This window comes from Coregonus clupeaformis, chromosome 36 (genome assembly GCF_020615455.1).
Source record: "Coregonus clupeaformis isolate EN_2021a chromosome 36, ASM2061545v1, whole genome shotgun sequence".
Classification (NCBI taxonomy): Eukaryota; Metazoa; Chordata; class Actinopteri; order Salmoniformes; family Salmonidae; genus Coregonus; species Coregonus clupeaformis.
Window position 1 is genome coordinate 30,890,443 of NC_059227.1, and position 15,322 is coordinate 30,905,764.

At 48.4% G+C, this 15,322-nt stretch overlaps 1 protein-coding gene and 2 non-coding genes across 3 annotated transcripts; all 3 read right to left on the minus strand.

Annotated features, from left to right (window-relative positions):
* Positions 1 to 8,823: 8,823 nt before the first annotated feature.
* Positions 8,824 to 14,680, minus strand: LOC121552500 (ribonucleoside-diphosphate reductase subunit M2). Its single transcript, XM_041865449.2, has 10 exons — positions 14,405 to 14,680; positions 14,156 to 14,221; positions 13,335 to 13,481; positions 13,087 to 13,203; positions 12,804 to 12,937; positions 12,346 to 12,440; positions 12,126 to 12,259; positions 11,806 to 11,910; positions 11,422 to 11,535; positions 8,824 to 9,469 (listed from the first exon to the last, which is right to left on the minus strand). Exons 1-10 carry the CDS (start codon positions 14,495 to 14,497, stop codon positions 9,317 to 9,319), a joined length of 1,158 nt encoding a protein of 385 aa, XP_041721383.1. The 5' UTR covers positions 14,498 to 14,680; the 3' UTR covers positions 8,824 to 9,316.
* Positions 11,179 to 11,318, minus strand: LOC121553105. Its single transcript, XR_005997475.1, has one exon. It is a non-coding gene; the product is annotated as a small nucleolar RNA SNORD94 (small nucleolar RNA).
* Positions 12,569 to 12,707, minus strand: LOC121553104. The gene has a single exon (XR_005997474.1). It is a non-coding gene; the product is annotated as a small nucleolar RNA SNORD94 (small nucleolar RNA).
* Positions 14,681 to 15,322: the final 642 nt, after the last annotated feature.

Here is a 15,322-nt window from a genome sequence, read left to right on the forward strand (position 1 = left end):
TTAATTTGCATTTTATTGCATGACATAAGTATTTGATACATCAGAAAAGCAGAACTTAATATTTGGTACAGAAACCTTTGTTTGCAATTACAGAGATCATACGTTTCCTGTAGGTCTTGACCAGGTTTGCACACACTGCAGCAGGGATTTTGGCCCACTCCTCCATACAGACCTTCTCCAGATCCTTCAGGTTTCGGGGCTGTCGCTGGGCAATACGGACTTTCAGCTCCCTCCAAAGATTTTCTATTGGGTTCAGGTCTGGAGACTGGCTTGGCCTCTCCAGGACCTTGAGATGCTTCTTACGGAGCCACTCCTTAGTTGCCCTGGCTGTGTGTTTCGGGTCGTTGTCATGCTGGAAGACCCAGCCACGACCCATCTTCAATGCTCTTACTGAGGGAAGGAGGTTGTTGGCCAAGATCTCGCGATACATGGCCCCATCCATCCTCCCCTCAATACGGTGCAGTCATCCTGTCCCCTTTGCAGAAAAGCATCCCCAAAGAATGATGTTTACACCTCCATGCTTCACGGTTGGGATGGTGTTCTTGGGGGTTGTACTCATCCTTCTTCTTCCTCCAAACACGGCGTGTGGAGTTTAGACCAAAATGCTCTATTTTTGTCTCATCAGACCACATGACCTTCTCCCATTCCTCCTCTGGATCATCCAGATGGTCATTGGCAAACTTCAGACGGGCCTGGACATGAGCTGGCTTGAGCAGGGGGACCTTGCGTGCGCTGCAGGATTTTAATCCATGACGGCGTAGTGTGTTACTAATGGTTTTCTTTGAGACTGTGGTCCCAGCTCTCTTCAGGTCATTGACCAGGTCCTGCCGTATAGTTCTGGGCTGATCCCTCATCTTCCTCATGATCATTGATGCCCCACGAGGTGAGATCTTGCATGGAGCCCCAGACCGAGGGTGATTGACCGTCATCTTGAATTTCCATTTTCTAATAATTGCGCCAACAGTTGTTGCCTTCTCACCAAGCTGCTTGCCTATTGTCCTGTAGCCCATCCCAGCCTTGTGCAGGTCTACAATTGTATGCCTGATGTCCTTACACAGCTCTCTGGTCTTGGCCATTGTGGAGAGGTTGGAGTCTGTTTGATTGAGTGTGTGGACAGGTGTCTTTTATACAGATAACGAGTTCAAACAAGTGCAGTTAATACAGGTAATGAGTGGAGAACAGGAGGGCTTCTTAAAGAATAACTAACAGGTCTGTGAGAGCCGGAATTCTTACTGGTTGGTAGGTGATCAAATACTTATGTCATGCAATAAAATGCAAATTAATTACTTAAAAATCATACAATGTGATTTTCTGGATTTTTTTTTTAGATTCCGTCTCTCACAGTTGAAGTGTACCTATGATACAAATTACAGACCTCTACATGCGTTGTAAGTAGGAAAACCTGAAAAACCGGCAGTGTATCAAATACTTGTTCTCCCCACTGTAGATGCAAGGAATACAATGTGGCTGCTATGAAAGTGAACTGTGTTAATGCGTGATCATGGGTGTATTCATTCCGCCGATTCTGTTGAAAAACGTTTTCTTAAACGGAAGCAAACGGAACGGGGATGAACATTCCTGAATTTGTCCAATAGAAACTCTCATTTGCAACTGTTGGACTAATGATTACACCCTTTATCAGCTAGACGCAGGCAAGAGTGTGCAAGGCGGTATTTAATGTGTCATCCTCTCTCATCTTAAACGGCACCGACCGCCACTGTGAAAAGCAAGAGCAGCACTCTCTCTACTGCAGCAGTCGCATTCGGATCTGTACGGGCCCTTCCAGACAAGTCATTTAAAATTACACATACCCGAGACCGTTGACAATCGTATCAGATCCGACCCAGACCGCTGACATTATTTAGAATTCTAGATCTGGACACGCTCGGGTCCCGGTGGATCCGTGAAGACCTCTAGTCTCCATCCTCTCCTGATTCAGAATGTCATTTTCATAGTCATGGCATGCTTGGTGAAAACCGAATATCCAATATAAAACAAATTACACCTTGGTAATTATGACCTGACCAGTCGAGGAACGACCCAGTTTTTCATCTTTACTGTAAAAAAAAACAAAAAAAAAACATTGCATGCACGTGCCTGACCTACATAACTACTTCAGAAAGGTACGGTAGCTATTGGGACTGTTCGTGTACCAAAAGCCAACAAACCATTTGTTTTAAAGCTTCAGCTATTTACATGCCTTGCAAGAACGATTTCCGTAATAATCCTGTTTACATTTACATGACACATCTGAAATCAGGCAACTTGATGGCATTGATAAACGCAGAAAATCGCAAATCAAAATAGACGTTCTACCACAGCGACCATGTTATTCTTGGGAACCATTTTTTATTCTAAGTTCGGACATAAAGTTTGTACGGTAAAACTATTTCTAAAACATACATTGTTGTTCCGAACTCGCGCGAAAGAGGGAGGCTCGCTCGGCTGGTGCTAGCATCTGCGCACATCAAATACACCGCTGAAACGTCGATTAAAATCTTTACATGTCCTAATAATTCGAAAGACTGCTCACAAAACCAGGTATTTTAATCTGTGTATGTTTACTTCGAATTTGCCCATTAAAATACTGTAGCGACCCGCACAGACAGCTGTGTGTTATGTGTTAGGCTAGTAGATGGTTGTGTTGTACCTACCAGTACCTAGTGTTCGCGGGGTCCGACATGTCAATCAACCTGCTATCTGCCAATCACGGGAATGCCTGGAATGTTCTGATGCCGGGCATCCTGGCGGTTGGCGGAGTGGCGTGGAGGGGGGTTGGGCAGGGGGATGGAGCATTGGAAGTTAAGACCAGGTTTAGCCTTTGTTCTCTCTTTTTACGTCTGGGCTTCACAAGAGAAGGTCACGATTGGCTTGTGGGTTATCTTTCATTTATTTGGCGTGGGCTACGGCCAAACAGTAGCCTGTGTAAAGTTGGTTTAATAAACCGTCCATTCGTAAACTCAATCCTCTGTCTGGACAGTTGTTCTTTTATGATCTAGTCAGGTCATTACATTGGTGTCAGAAGTAAAAACGTTGATAAAAGTTAGCCAGCTAGCTAGCTGACTTCTGTGGCTAGCTACCGTAGGTGAGAACGGGGTTGAAGATGCTTCGAGGAATCCGAAAGTGAAGGTGGAGGTAGGGGACGATTATGGCCAAGGAGGTGCGTGTGCATGGACGTCGGGGGTTCTGGCTGAGGAGATCGCCAGGGCACCGGAGCCCAGAGGCCGCTTGAGGGAGGACGTTAGAGTGATGGCCGCTGAAGCGGGCATGAGTGCTTCGGTCGACTGTGTTTCGCGCGGATTCTGGTGGGCGGACCGAAGGGGGTGACGTCGACGCGGCAGGACGAAGAATCTGGGGCTCAGGATGTAAACAAACATGGCGGGCGCCCAGTTCCCGGCTGCGTCCGTATCCGTTAAGACCCCGAAGTATTCCGGTAAGGCGGATTGGGAAGCTTTTCATGCTCAGTTTGAACTGTTAGCTCATTTTAGGGGGTGGTCGGATGAAGATAGGCACTGCAGTTGGCTTTATGCCTCACGGATGAAGCTCTGGCCTGTTTGATATTGATTAGCCCCGAGGACAGACGTGATTATGGTGCTTTAGTGGGAGCACTGAGGAGGCGCTATGGACAGTGTGTACAGCCCGGGCTACTGCGCCCCGAACTGAGTAATAGACGAGGCAGCCTGGAGAGCCTCTACGGGTGCTAGCTAATGACATTGAGAGCCTCTCTGCGGGCATATGCTCACATGCCCCCCTCCGTGCAGAGCGAGCTAGCACGGGACCAGTTCATACAGGCGCTCTCTCCTACGGAGCTGCGCATACAGACCCAGCTGGCTCATCCTGAGTCATTGCAGGTAGCCTTGGAGATGGCTTTGGAGAGGGAGCTGGTGTGGGCTGGGGCTTCAGCTGGGGCTTTGGTGGGGGGTGCAGGGAGACAGACCCTCTGTGCGAGCTGGGGGGGCAGAGCAGCCCGAGCCGGAAAAGCCTGCATGGGTGGCTGAAATGACAGAACTCATTCAGTGCTGTGTCGCTCACAGGCGGCACGAAACACACGCCCTGGTCCCAGGGTCTGCTGGGGTTGTGGCCAGCCAGGCCATCTGCGCCGAGATTGCCCCATGTCCCCCAGAGCTCAGGGAAGCGGCTCGGGGTCCGCATAGACCGGGTAGTGCGGACCCCTGGCTTTCTATCCCAACCACCATCTTCTTCAGGGAGGAGCCCACCGGCACAGACGGGGAAGCAAGGCTCCACTTCCCCAGAAGCAGACGAGGGCAAGCGGATGGAGCCTGTTGTTGTGGTGGGCCGGACCTGTGTTGGGGACTTTTGTCATGTCCCTGTCACTGTGGAGGGGGTGCCCTGCTCCGCCCTGGTGGACACTGGGTCCACAGTAACCCTGGTGAGGCCAGATATTGTGCCAGGTTGGACTCAGTGTGAGCCTACAACTGTGCAGCTCCGCACAGTCACAGGTGAGCTGGCACCCATGAAAGGGAAGGGAATAATGACTCTGACAGTAGGGGGGCAGGACTGTGCGTCATCCTGTGTGGGTGGCGGCTGTGCAGGACCCTTGTATCCTGGGGTTGGACTTTCTTAGGAGCACAGGCTGCCAGTTAGACCTAAATAGGGGCACACTGAGCTTCCAGGGAGGGCCGGAGGTCACCATGGCCCCCTAATGTCACATTCACTCAACCCAACAAACCCTTTACTCCAACAGTTAAAGCAGAAGAGACTCATGGCTGCCCCCCTCCCCCACATCTGGGTGTGACTTTTCCCCAGCTCCCCTGTCACCTACGGCGTTGTGTTACATTCCCCCAGCTACCTCCACGACACAGCCCTCTGTGAGCCCGGGGCCGCGCCCCCAGCCCAGCTACCCCAGATGGGAGGGGAGAGGACACTGTCTGCAGTGAGGGAGATATGGGGGAGGAACTGTGTTGGTCTTGACCCCGAGCAGCAGGAACGGTTGAGGCAGTTGCTGTTTGAATTCAGAGACAGCTTTGCGCTGAGTGAGGAAGAGGTGGGTCAGACTCATCTGGTGCAGCATGAGATCGACACAGGTGATGCTCGACCTATCAAGATGCGTCCCCGCCGTATCCCGCTGGCACGCCAGGAGGCGGCAGACAAGGCTGTGTTGGAGATGCAGCGGGCAGACTTCATTGAGCCCTCAGACAGCCCCTGGGCGGCGCCAGTCGTCATGGTTCCGAAGAAGGGGGCAAGCTGAGGTTCTGTGCGGACTACAGGCGGCTGAATGAGGTAACCAGGAAGGACTCATACCCCATACCACGTATCGATGAGTCGCTGGACCTGGTTAGGGGGTCCTCCTGGTTCTCCTCACTAGACCTCCGCAGTGGCTACTGGCAGGTGCCCCTCTCCCCAGAGGCCAGAGCCAAAACTGCGTTCTCCACTAACAGAGGACACTGGCAGTTCAAGGTCCTGTGCTTTGGCCTGTGCAACGCTCCAGCTACTTTTGAGCGTTTGATGGACAGGGTGCTGGATGGCATCCCCCGACAGCAGTGTCTGGTATACCTCGATGACATCCTGGCCCATGGCAGCTCCTTCCAGTCAGCCCTGGGGGCGCTACGGTGTGTGCTGGAGAGGGTGGCTGCCGCAGGTCTGAAGCTCCACCCCGAGAAGTGCCACTTCATGAGGAGAGAGGTGTCCTTCTTGGGCCACCGAGTGGGGAAGGAGGGGATCAGCACCATGGAGGACAAGGTAGCGGCTGTCAGAGACTGGCCCATCCCCACCGACCAGCGTCAGCTGAAGAGCTTCCTGGGCCTGGCCTCGTACTACAGGAGGTTTGTACGGGGCTTCTCAAGCGTTGCTGCTCCACTGAACCGCCTGCTGCCGAAGGACAAGGCTTTCACTTGGACAGTGGAGTGTGAGGAGGCGTTCAACACCCTCAAACGTGCACTGATCGAGGCCCCCGTGCTCGCCCCTGACCTCACATTGCCCTTTATCCTGGACACAGACGCGAGCAATGTGGGCATGGGTGGGGTGCTGGCCCAGGTGGGGCCAGAGGGGGAGAGAGCGGTGGCGTACTTCAGCAAAACATTTGACAAACATGAGCGCCGCTACTGTGTCACCCGGGCGGGAGCTCTTGGCTGTTGTGGCTTCCGTCAAACACTTCAAGTACTACCTGGGTGGTCTGCCCTTTACTGTAAGGACTGACCACTCTGCTCTCCAGTGGCTCATGTCTTTCAGAGAGCCAGAGGGGCAGGTGGCACGCTGGTTGGAGGAGCTTCAGCCGTATGACTTCACAGTGGTGCACAGGGCAGGGGCACGCCACTCCAACGCCGACGCCATGTCCCGTCGGCCCTGTACTGCAGACGGCTGCCGCCACTGGTGAACGGAGAGAGGGACGGAGAGAGCTGTGTGCAGAGGAGGGGGTCTGTGCCACAGTGTGTCGGGCGAGCGGGCCTGTCTGCTGTGAGCTGCAGACTGTCGACGTGGCTGAATGGGGGCAGCAGCAGGGACGGGACACAGACCTACAGCCAGTGCTACAGTGGGTAGAGGCGCAGGTGAGGCCACCATGGGAAGAGGTGACAGCGCTCTCACTCGCGACCAAAGGGTTGTGGTCAAAGTTTGAGCGACTGCGGCTGGCTGATGGCGTGTTACAGCGGGCATGGAAGGAGTCGGCTACGGGGAGGAAAGGTGGCAGGTGGTGGTCCCAAAAGCATTGCGGGAGGCTGTGCTCCAGAGTACTCATGGGGGGTGGGGACTGGACACTTTGGGGTCACAAAAACACTGCGCCGCCTCCGTCAGGGCTTTTACTGGGGGCAGCACAAGAGGGATGTGGAAGACTTTGCCGCCGCTGTGACAACTGCACAGCGAGAAAGGGCCCCCAGGCCGCTCTCATGCTCAGCTCCAACAGTTCCCAGTGGGGGCTCCCATGGAGAGGGTGGGAGTGGATGTAGTTGGGCCGTTCCCACCACAGACAGTGGAAACCGCTGGGTGCTCACGGCCATGGACTATTTCACAAAATGGCCCGAGGCCTATGCTCTGCCTGACCAGGAGGCAGAGACCATCGTCGACGCCCTGACAGCGGGGATGTTCAGCAGGTTTGGAGCTGCAGAGTCCATCCACAGCGACCAAGGCAGAAACTTTGAGTCCCGTGTGTTCGCCACCATGTGTGAGAGGCTGGGTATGCACAAGACCCGCACTACTCCTCTCCATCCTCAAAGTGATGGCCTTGTGGAGCGCTTCAACAAAACGCTTGGACAGCAGCTGGCCATCGTCTCTTCCAAACACCAGCGGGACTGGGACAAGCACCTGCCTATGGTCCTCATGGCATGCCGCTCCGCTGTCCAAGACTCCACCTCCTGCACGCCTGCCCTCCTCATGCTGGGGAGAGAGATCCGTGACCCCTGCGGAGATGGCGTTTGGTCGGCCCCTGGATAGCCCTCATGTTTCCCCGGGGCCGGAGTATGCCCGGAGACTCCAGGACCGCCTGGAGACAGCCCACACCTTCGCCAGAGAGCAGCTGCTGAATGCAGGTGTGAGGCAGAAGAGGAACTATGACGTGCACACCCGGGGAAGGCACTTTGTGGCTGGGGAGCTGGTCTGGGTCTACAGCCCGCTAAGGGAAAAAAGGGCAGATGCCCCAAGTTGGACAGTCACTGGGTGGGACCCTGCAGTGTCCTGGAGAGGGTAGGGGAGGTTGTTTACCGGGTGCAGCTTCCTCCCAGGGGGAGAAAGGTGACACTGCACCGGGACAGGTTAGCCCCATATAGAGGGGCCTCTTCTCCCCAAACCCCAGGAACCCCCACAATTCCCCTCTCTGGCAATGACATTCTCCAGGCACCCACCCCCAGGTGCCGCAGACAAGGCTCCAGACAGCCCACTCCCCCGTTCCCGCTTCCTTGTCCCCCATGTCCTTGCCTTCATCCCCTGGTTCTCAGAGGGGCACTCTGCGGCCATCACAGCCACGCAGGCAAAGGAGACCTCCGGGTCGCTTCAGAGACTTTGTTTGTTCCCTCGGGGACGAGGGACTTTGTGGTGGGGGGGCTGTGTAGCGACCCGCACAGACAGCTGTGTGTTATGTGTTAGGCTAGTAGATGGTTGTGTTGTACCTACCAGTACCTAGTGTTTGCAGGGGTCCGACATGTCAATCAACCTGCTATCTGCCAATCACGGGAATGCCTGGAATGTTCTGATGCCGGGCATCCTGGCGGTTGGCGGAGTGGCGTGGAGGGGGGTTGGGCAGGGGGATGGAGCATTGGAAGTTAAGACCAGGTTTAGCCTTTGTTCTCTCTTTTTACGTCTGGGCTTCACAAGAGAAGGTCACGATTGGCTTGTGGGTTCTTTTTCATTTATTTGGCGTGGGCTACGGCCAAACAGTAGCCTGTGTAAAGTTGGTTTAATAAACCGTCCATTCGTAAACTCAATCCTCTGTCTGGACAGTTGTTCTTTTATGATCTAGTCAGGTCATTACAATACGTTTTTTTACATGACTATTACATAATCTGCCTACTGCCAGTTTAATATCGAATTATTACTGTATAAACGTCTAGCTAACGTTAAATTAGCCAAACGCTGACTTCAACAGATCTTGCTTTATTTCAGTTATGAGCTATAGATATGATTCGCAACAAAAACTCAATTCAGAAACCTGTTTCCAGATTTTTCCAATCGACTTTCTTGCCCAAGTTTACAATGCCACTCCTAGTGCAATATGCATAAGTGATCTGATTATATTACGAAATCTTTCCTATACACTTTCACCTGGTAGCGTACTACTGCATGTCTTAAATATCAGTAACATCCTATTTTCCTTACTTTTTGTTGCTTTATGAAACTAGCTACTTGTATAGATTAATGCAAATGACAACACAGCAGTCAGATTAATTGAAACTTTAATTCCAAGATTGAGAGACTTTGCATTAGACAAATCTGTAAATTAGGAAGTATCATGAACTAAAAAACAGAGCAAAATAAATATTGCATGTTGGATTACATTTTTTTATTACAAAAGTAAAGCCAACCCAGATAAAAACAATTAACAGTACTATACAAATAAGAAAATGGATAAAACCAGAGTTCTACTGCAGATAGGGTGAATTGTGAATGGTAATATGCTTGGTGTTGTCTGTGGACCAGACAACGAAGACAAATCAAAATGGCCTCTATTCTTTATATTGTGCACTACTTTTCACCAGGACACACGTAGGACTCTGGTCAAAAGTAGTGCACTATATAGGGAATAGGGTGCCATTTGGGATGATGGATGAGGTAAGGTGGTCCGGTAGCATCTAGTCTGGTCCATGTCCTTTTCAAGTGTTTACAGTTTCAAAGTGTCATTTCAAGGCCATCTTGGGGGCCTGTAAGAGCTTTAGAAGTCAGCATCCAGCCGGAAGGCGTTGTCTGTAGTACCAGACATTACACCCATCCTCTGGTACTCCCCTACTCTCTTCTCAAAGAAGTTAGTCTTACCCTCCAGTGAGATGTTCTCCATGAAGTCAAAGGGATTCTCCACTCTGTAGATCTAGAAGAGAAGTTAATTGAATGTGTCTGCTAGTTGAATAAAATGCTTTGGTTTCAGTAACACCACCCATTTCTAGTAGCCAGAGTGCCCATCTGTGCAATCAAAACCAACCAACTCATTGTCACGTTTGGGTTGACAATGAGCAATGGTGTTGGCAAGAGCACATACAGATCTGGGACAAGGGAAAATTTAAACTACAGTGGGGAGAACAAGTATTTGATACACTGCCGGTTTTCCTACTTACAAAGCATGTAGAGGTCTGTAATTTTTATCATAGGTACACTTCAATTGAGACAGAATCTAAAACAAAAATCCAGAAAGTCACATTGTATGATTTTTAAGTAATTAATTTGCATTTTATTGCATGACATAAGTATTTGATCACCTACCAACCAGTAAGAATTCCAGCTCTCACAGACCTGTTAGTTTTTCTTTAAGAAGCCCTCCTATTCTCTACTCATTACCTGTATTAACTGCACCTGTTTGAACTCGTTACCTGTATAAAAGATACCTGTCCACACACTCAAACCTCTCCACAATGGCCAAGACCAGAGAGCTGTGTAAGGACATCAGGGATAAAATTGTAGACCTGCACAAGGCTGGGATGGGCTACAGGACAATAGGCAAGCAGCTTGGTGAGAAGGCAACAACTGTTGCCGCAATTATTAGAAAATGGAAGAAGTTCAAGATGACGGTCACCAAGATCACCCTCGGTCTGGGGCTCCATGCAACATCTCACCTCGTGGGGCATCAATGATCATGAGGAAGGTGAGGGATCAGCCCAGAACTACATGGCAGGACCTAGTCAATGACCTGAAGAGAGCTGGGACCACAGTCTCAAAGAAAACCATTAGTAACACACTACACCGTCATGGATTAAAATTCTGCAGCGCACGCAAGGTCCCCCTGCTCAAGCCAGCGCATGTCCAGGCCCGTCTGAAGTTTGCCAATGACCATCTGGATGATCCAGAGGAGGAATGGGAGAAGTTCATTTGGTCTGATGAGACAAAAATAGAGCTTTTTGGTCTAAACTCCATTCTCCGTGTTTGGAGGAAGAAGAAGGATGAGTACAACCCCAAGGACACCATCCCAACCGTGAAGCATGGAGGTGGAAACATTATTTGGGGATGCTTTTCTGCAAAGGGGACAGGACGACTGCACCGTATTGAGGGGAGGATGGATGGGGCCATGTATCGCGAGATCTTGGCCAACAACCTCCTTCCCTCAGTAAGAGCATTGAAGATGGGTCGTGGCTGGGTCTTCCAGCATGACAACGACCCGAAACACACAGCCAGGGCAACTAAGGAGTGGCTCCGTAAGAAGCATCTCAAGGTCCTGGAGAGGCCTAGCCAGTCTCCAGACCTGACCCCAATAGAAAATCTTTGGAGGGAGCTGAAAGTCCCTATTGCCCAGCGACAGCCCCAAAACCTGAAGGATCTGGAGAAGGTCTGTATGGAGGAGTGGGCCAAAATCCCTGCTGCAGTGTGTGCAAACCTGGTCAAGACCTACAGGAAACGTATGATCTCTGTAATTGCAAACAACGGTTTCTGTACCAAATATTAAGTTCTGCTTTTCTGATGTATCAAATACTTAGATTCCATCTCTCACAGTTGAAGTGTACCTATGATAAAAATTACAGACCTCTACATGCTTTGTAAGTAGGAAAAGTGTATCAAATACTTGTTCTCCCCACTGTACATCTTTACAGGCAAGACTCAGTCAGGCGTCTATATCGTGTTGGCACCCCTCAGTCAGCAGACCACATGCCCACTGAGCTGAGAACCAGCACCAACACTCAGCTCCCATTATCAGCTGAGGTACGTACCCCTGCGCTTCTCATCATTGCTAGCCCATTTCTATCAATCACATGAAAATTAAGTTGGCTCATGGGCCCCCCCCCTACATAGTAAGTGGGTTGCCATTAGGGACTGAACCATGGACTACCATCTCACCTTGTCAAAGCCCAGCTCCAACATCAGCCTGTCAGCCACAAACTCTATGTACTGGGTCATCAGGTCACAGTTCATACCAATCAGCTTTACTGGAAGGGCTTTTGTCAGGAACTCCTGAAATGTGAACAGACATCAGCAATTAGAGGTTTAATATTCAAATCCAGATACAAAAAAGGTAGATATCATCCATTAAGCACAATTAGGGCCAGGTGTGTGCCAAATGGCTCCATTTAGTACACTACTTTTGACCAGGGCCCATAGATATGTAGTGCAGTATCAGAGACATCTAGTACAGTATAGGTAAAGGGTGACATTTGGGTCACATATCAAGAGTAGGCTTAATCAGAGTCAAGGCAACAGGCCCTTATTGTTAATTCAACATACCTGCTCAATCTCCACGGCGTTCCTGATGAGCTTGGTGACCGTCTCCTTTGAGGGCTTGTTCACCAGGTGCTTGAACATGAGGCAGGCAAAGTCGCAGTGCAGGCCCTGGATTTAGACAGAACTAACTTAGTAAGATAATGCCAAGTAGTCACGAAGAATGTTGCTTTTTCCCCCCCACATTGAAACAAACACACAAAGGGTATCCAAACATCATAATAGTGTTATTGTAACCAAATTCTGATGGATGACAATTTCAACCAGGTTTTTCCCTATGGGATAATGATGTAGAAGACTAAAATCAACATCGTGAAAACACCCACCTCGTCTCTGCTGATGAGCTCATTGGAGAAGGTCAGGCCAGGCATGAGGCCCCTCTTCTTCAGCCAGAAAATGGACGCAAAGGACCCAGAGAAGAAGATCCCCTCAACAGCAGCGAATGCAACCACACGCTCACCTGGAATACAAGCAACACCCATTGCCAACTGATTGACCACAACAATCCTATGCAGGTTTTTAAGAAATGGAAATGAATGTACCTACCAAATTCAGCATTTCTGTTACCGATCCAGTCCAGGGCCCAATCAGCCTTCCTCTTCACACAGGGGAGAGTTTCAATGGCATTGAAGAGGTAGTCCCTGTATGACAAAGTACATTGGGCACAGTCTCAGAGAATGCTTAAGGCCGCACTACAAAATGCTTAGACTTAATAAATTGCTTAGGGGGTTTGAATTCAGTGCATTGGTGGAGTACACTTTACTATCATGAGGCTCAGTCAGGCGTCTATATCGTGTTGGCACCCCTCAGTCAGCAGACCACATGCCCACTGAGCTGAGAACCAGCACCAACACTCAGCTCCCATTATCAGCTGAGGTACGTACCCCTGCGCTTCTCATCATTGCCAGATAATAGAACATATGTGGGTAACAATACATATGCTAAATATTGGTAGTGTCCTTGCTCTGTCAACTAAAAGCGTAGACTGACAGTCTGACACTGACCTCTCTTTGGGGTCTTTGATGTAGGTGTCAATGAGCAGGCTGTACATCTCAGAGTGGATGTTCTCCATGGCGATTTGGAAACCATAGAAGCATCTCGCTTCAGTCACCTGGACTTCCTGTGTAAATCGCTCCACCTAGTGGTGAAAAGGAAGTTAGGTCAACATTAAATTCCACACAGCCACGTTTGAATACTGGATGAGTTGCCATTTTCTAACCCTCATAGATCAGTGATTTCTGAGTGTATAGTTATATTGATTGTTGTATACATTCAAGATCAACTTACCAGGTTCTCATTGACAATGCCATCACTAGCAGCAAAGAAAGCCAGTACATGAGAGATGAAGTATCTCTCCTCATCCTTCAGAGACTCCCAGTGCTGTGTGTCTTTGGACAGATCAACCTGGAAAACAAAATGCAGAATCAATAAAATGTCCTCGACTAAAAAGAATGACTGCATGCCTGTATTTGTCTGCACCAAGTCAAATGTTTAACTGAATGCATGGACCAATGATGTGTGCGAGTTGGACATGCCTCCTCAGCTGTCCAGAATGAAGCTTCCGCCTTCTTGTACATCTGCCAGATGTCATGGTACTTGATGGGGAAAATGACGAACCTGCGTGGATTTTCCTTAAGGAGTGGCTCTTCTGTGTTGAATTTGTTGACATCTTTGGGCTTAACCTGAAAGAATAAATAAAAAAGTGGAATTAATATAATTACTGTTAGAATGTTGCTTAAGTAAACGAGCATATTTCTCGAAGTTAAAATCTGAAAAGATCATATCATTAAAAAAAGGGGACATTTTAAATACATACGCAAGAAATACTAAAAGGCCTACCATACCAGTTTATGTATAATGTCAAGATTCCCATAAAATGACGTTAGATGGTAAAAAGCACTCTAACTGTAAGTCGCTCTGGATAAGAGCGTCTGTTAAATGACTAAAATGTAAATATAAAGAGCCATTGTAACTAGCTAGAGGCCAAGACAAAGGGTTTCGTAACATGGCTCGAGTGGAAGGCTACTGGCTAGCTAGCCTTATGAAACACCGAGTAGCCAACTTGTGTAACTAGTTATGCAAATGACAAAGCTACTTAAACATTATGCTTGTCTTGTTGAGTTTCTAGATAGCTAGCTAACTTCTCAAATAGCTAGGCGCATAGTGTAATCATGATTTGAAGGCTCACCAGCTTAACGCTAGTTAGTTAGGACGAAAAACACTGTTGGCGCCAAATAACCACCTCAAGATCAAATTCTAGCGAATTACCAGGTTAATTACACCAGTCATGAAGCTGTAAAATGGTCACTATACATAAACTATTTGAGCACCTTTAGCAGAAGTCTTGTTCACTCACCTCAGAGTCAAAGATTTTGCGCGCGGTTTTTGAAGCTAGAATCCGGGTACTGTTCAGGCTAGGAGGCTGCATGAGGAAAAAAATAAATTTTTAAAGAGTGGATTCCGTGATAAATTACCTAGTTAGCTAATCAACCATAACCTTGATTGCTTTAGATTCAATTCAGTAATGTGCTACTAGACAGACGTGACCATTGGTCACACTCACTGACAAATTGCCTAAAATACAAAATGAACAGTTCAAACGTACGGTGTTTTCTTTGTCAACGAGCGAAAGGTTGTCCATTTGAGTGGTGATTGCGTTTTTGTTCTTCTTAGTGAGTGGTGAACGAGTTGTAAGCATTTTGAATGACGGACAGGTGAGACGACGGAATTAATTAAGAGGATAAGTTAAATGTCGGTAAAATTGTACGAAAATCAACAAAAAAGAAATTAAATGTATATTACTATATATTCACAAACATATACAGTACAACAAGCTAGCTAGGTTTCCCTAACAAATCAATGCCGCAACTAAATTGCAACGTTTGGAGCTCCCTATTTATTGAAATTCTAATGGTCGGATCCAAGCAGCCAATAGAAACAAAGTTGATGGTCGGTATTTACATTTCCGGTATGGCGGAGCCAATCAGATTGCAATTCTCTCTCACTCCAAAGATTGCGGGAAAATTCAAAGCTTTTTTCATGGTTACAAAACCGGGAAAGGAAGGAGTTACCTAATGTCAAGAAAAGGCGCGCAAATATGAGACAATAGAGCTAGCATATGGTTTAAAACTTTGAATTACAAAACATAACGTCTTAGATAAAGTTCGAAATTAGTAGAAAAATGCAACGGCGTACAGCAAGTTTAGCTACTAAAGCATGATGGATGGCTAGGTAACGTTAACAAGATTCAACTGATTTATTTTACTAACAAGCAGTATAAAATTTAACTGCAGTCAATAGAGATTTTATAACTTGCTTGCAACTTTGGTTAAATTGCCATTATAGAAAAAGCCTGCAAACAAATTGTGTTTATCTTCCCGCTACTACGGATGCAATCCATTCTGTTGATGTGGCTTTTTCAACAAATAAAATGTAGCCAACGTTTAAATGGCGCAAGATAGCTATGTATGTTTACATCATACACATACAAAGGTCAACTTTCATACCCAAGTTACTATTTACC

What these genes read in the sequence shown, in the direction of transcription:
- LOC121552500 (XM_041865449.2), bottom strand. Translation starts at nt 14,497, where the DNA reads ATGCTTACAACTCGTTCACCACTCACTAAGAAGAACAAAAACGCAATC. An exon ending in CATTCTGGACAGCTGAGGAG is followed by an intron (nt 13,204 to 13,334) that starts GCATGTCCAACT and finishes TTTGTTTTCCAG; the next exon opens with GTTGATCTGTCCAAAGACAC. An exon ending in ATCAAAGACCCCAAAGAGAG is followed by an intron (nt 12,441 to 12,803) that starts GTCAGTGTCAGA and finishes TTTGTCATACAG; the next exon opens with GGACTACCTCTTCAATGCCA.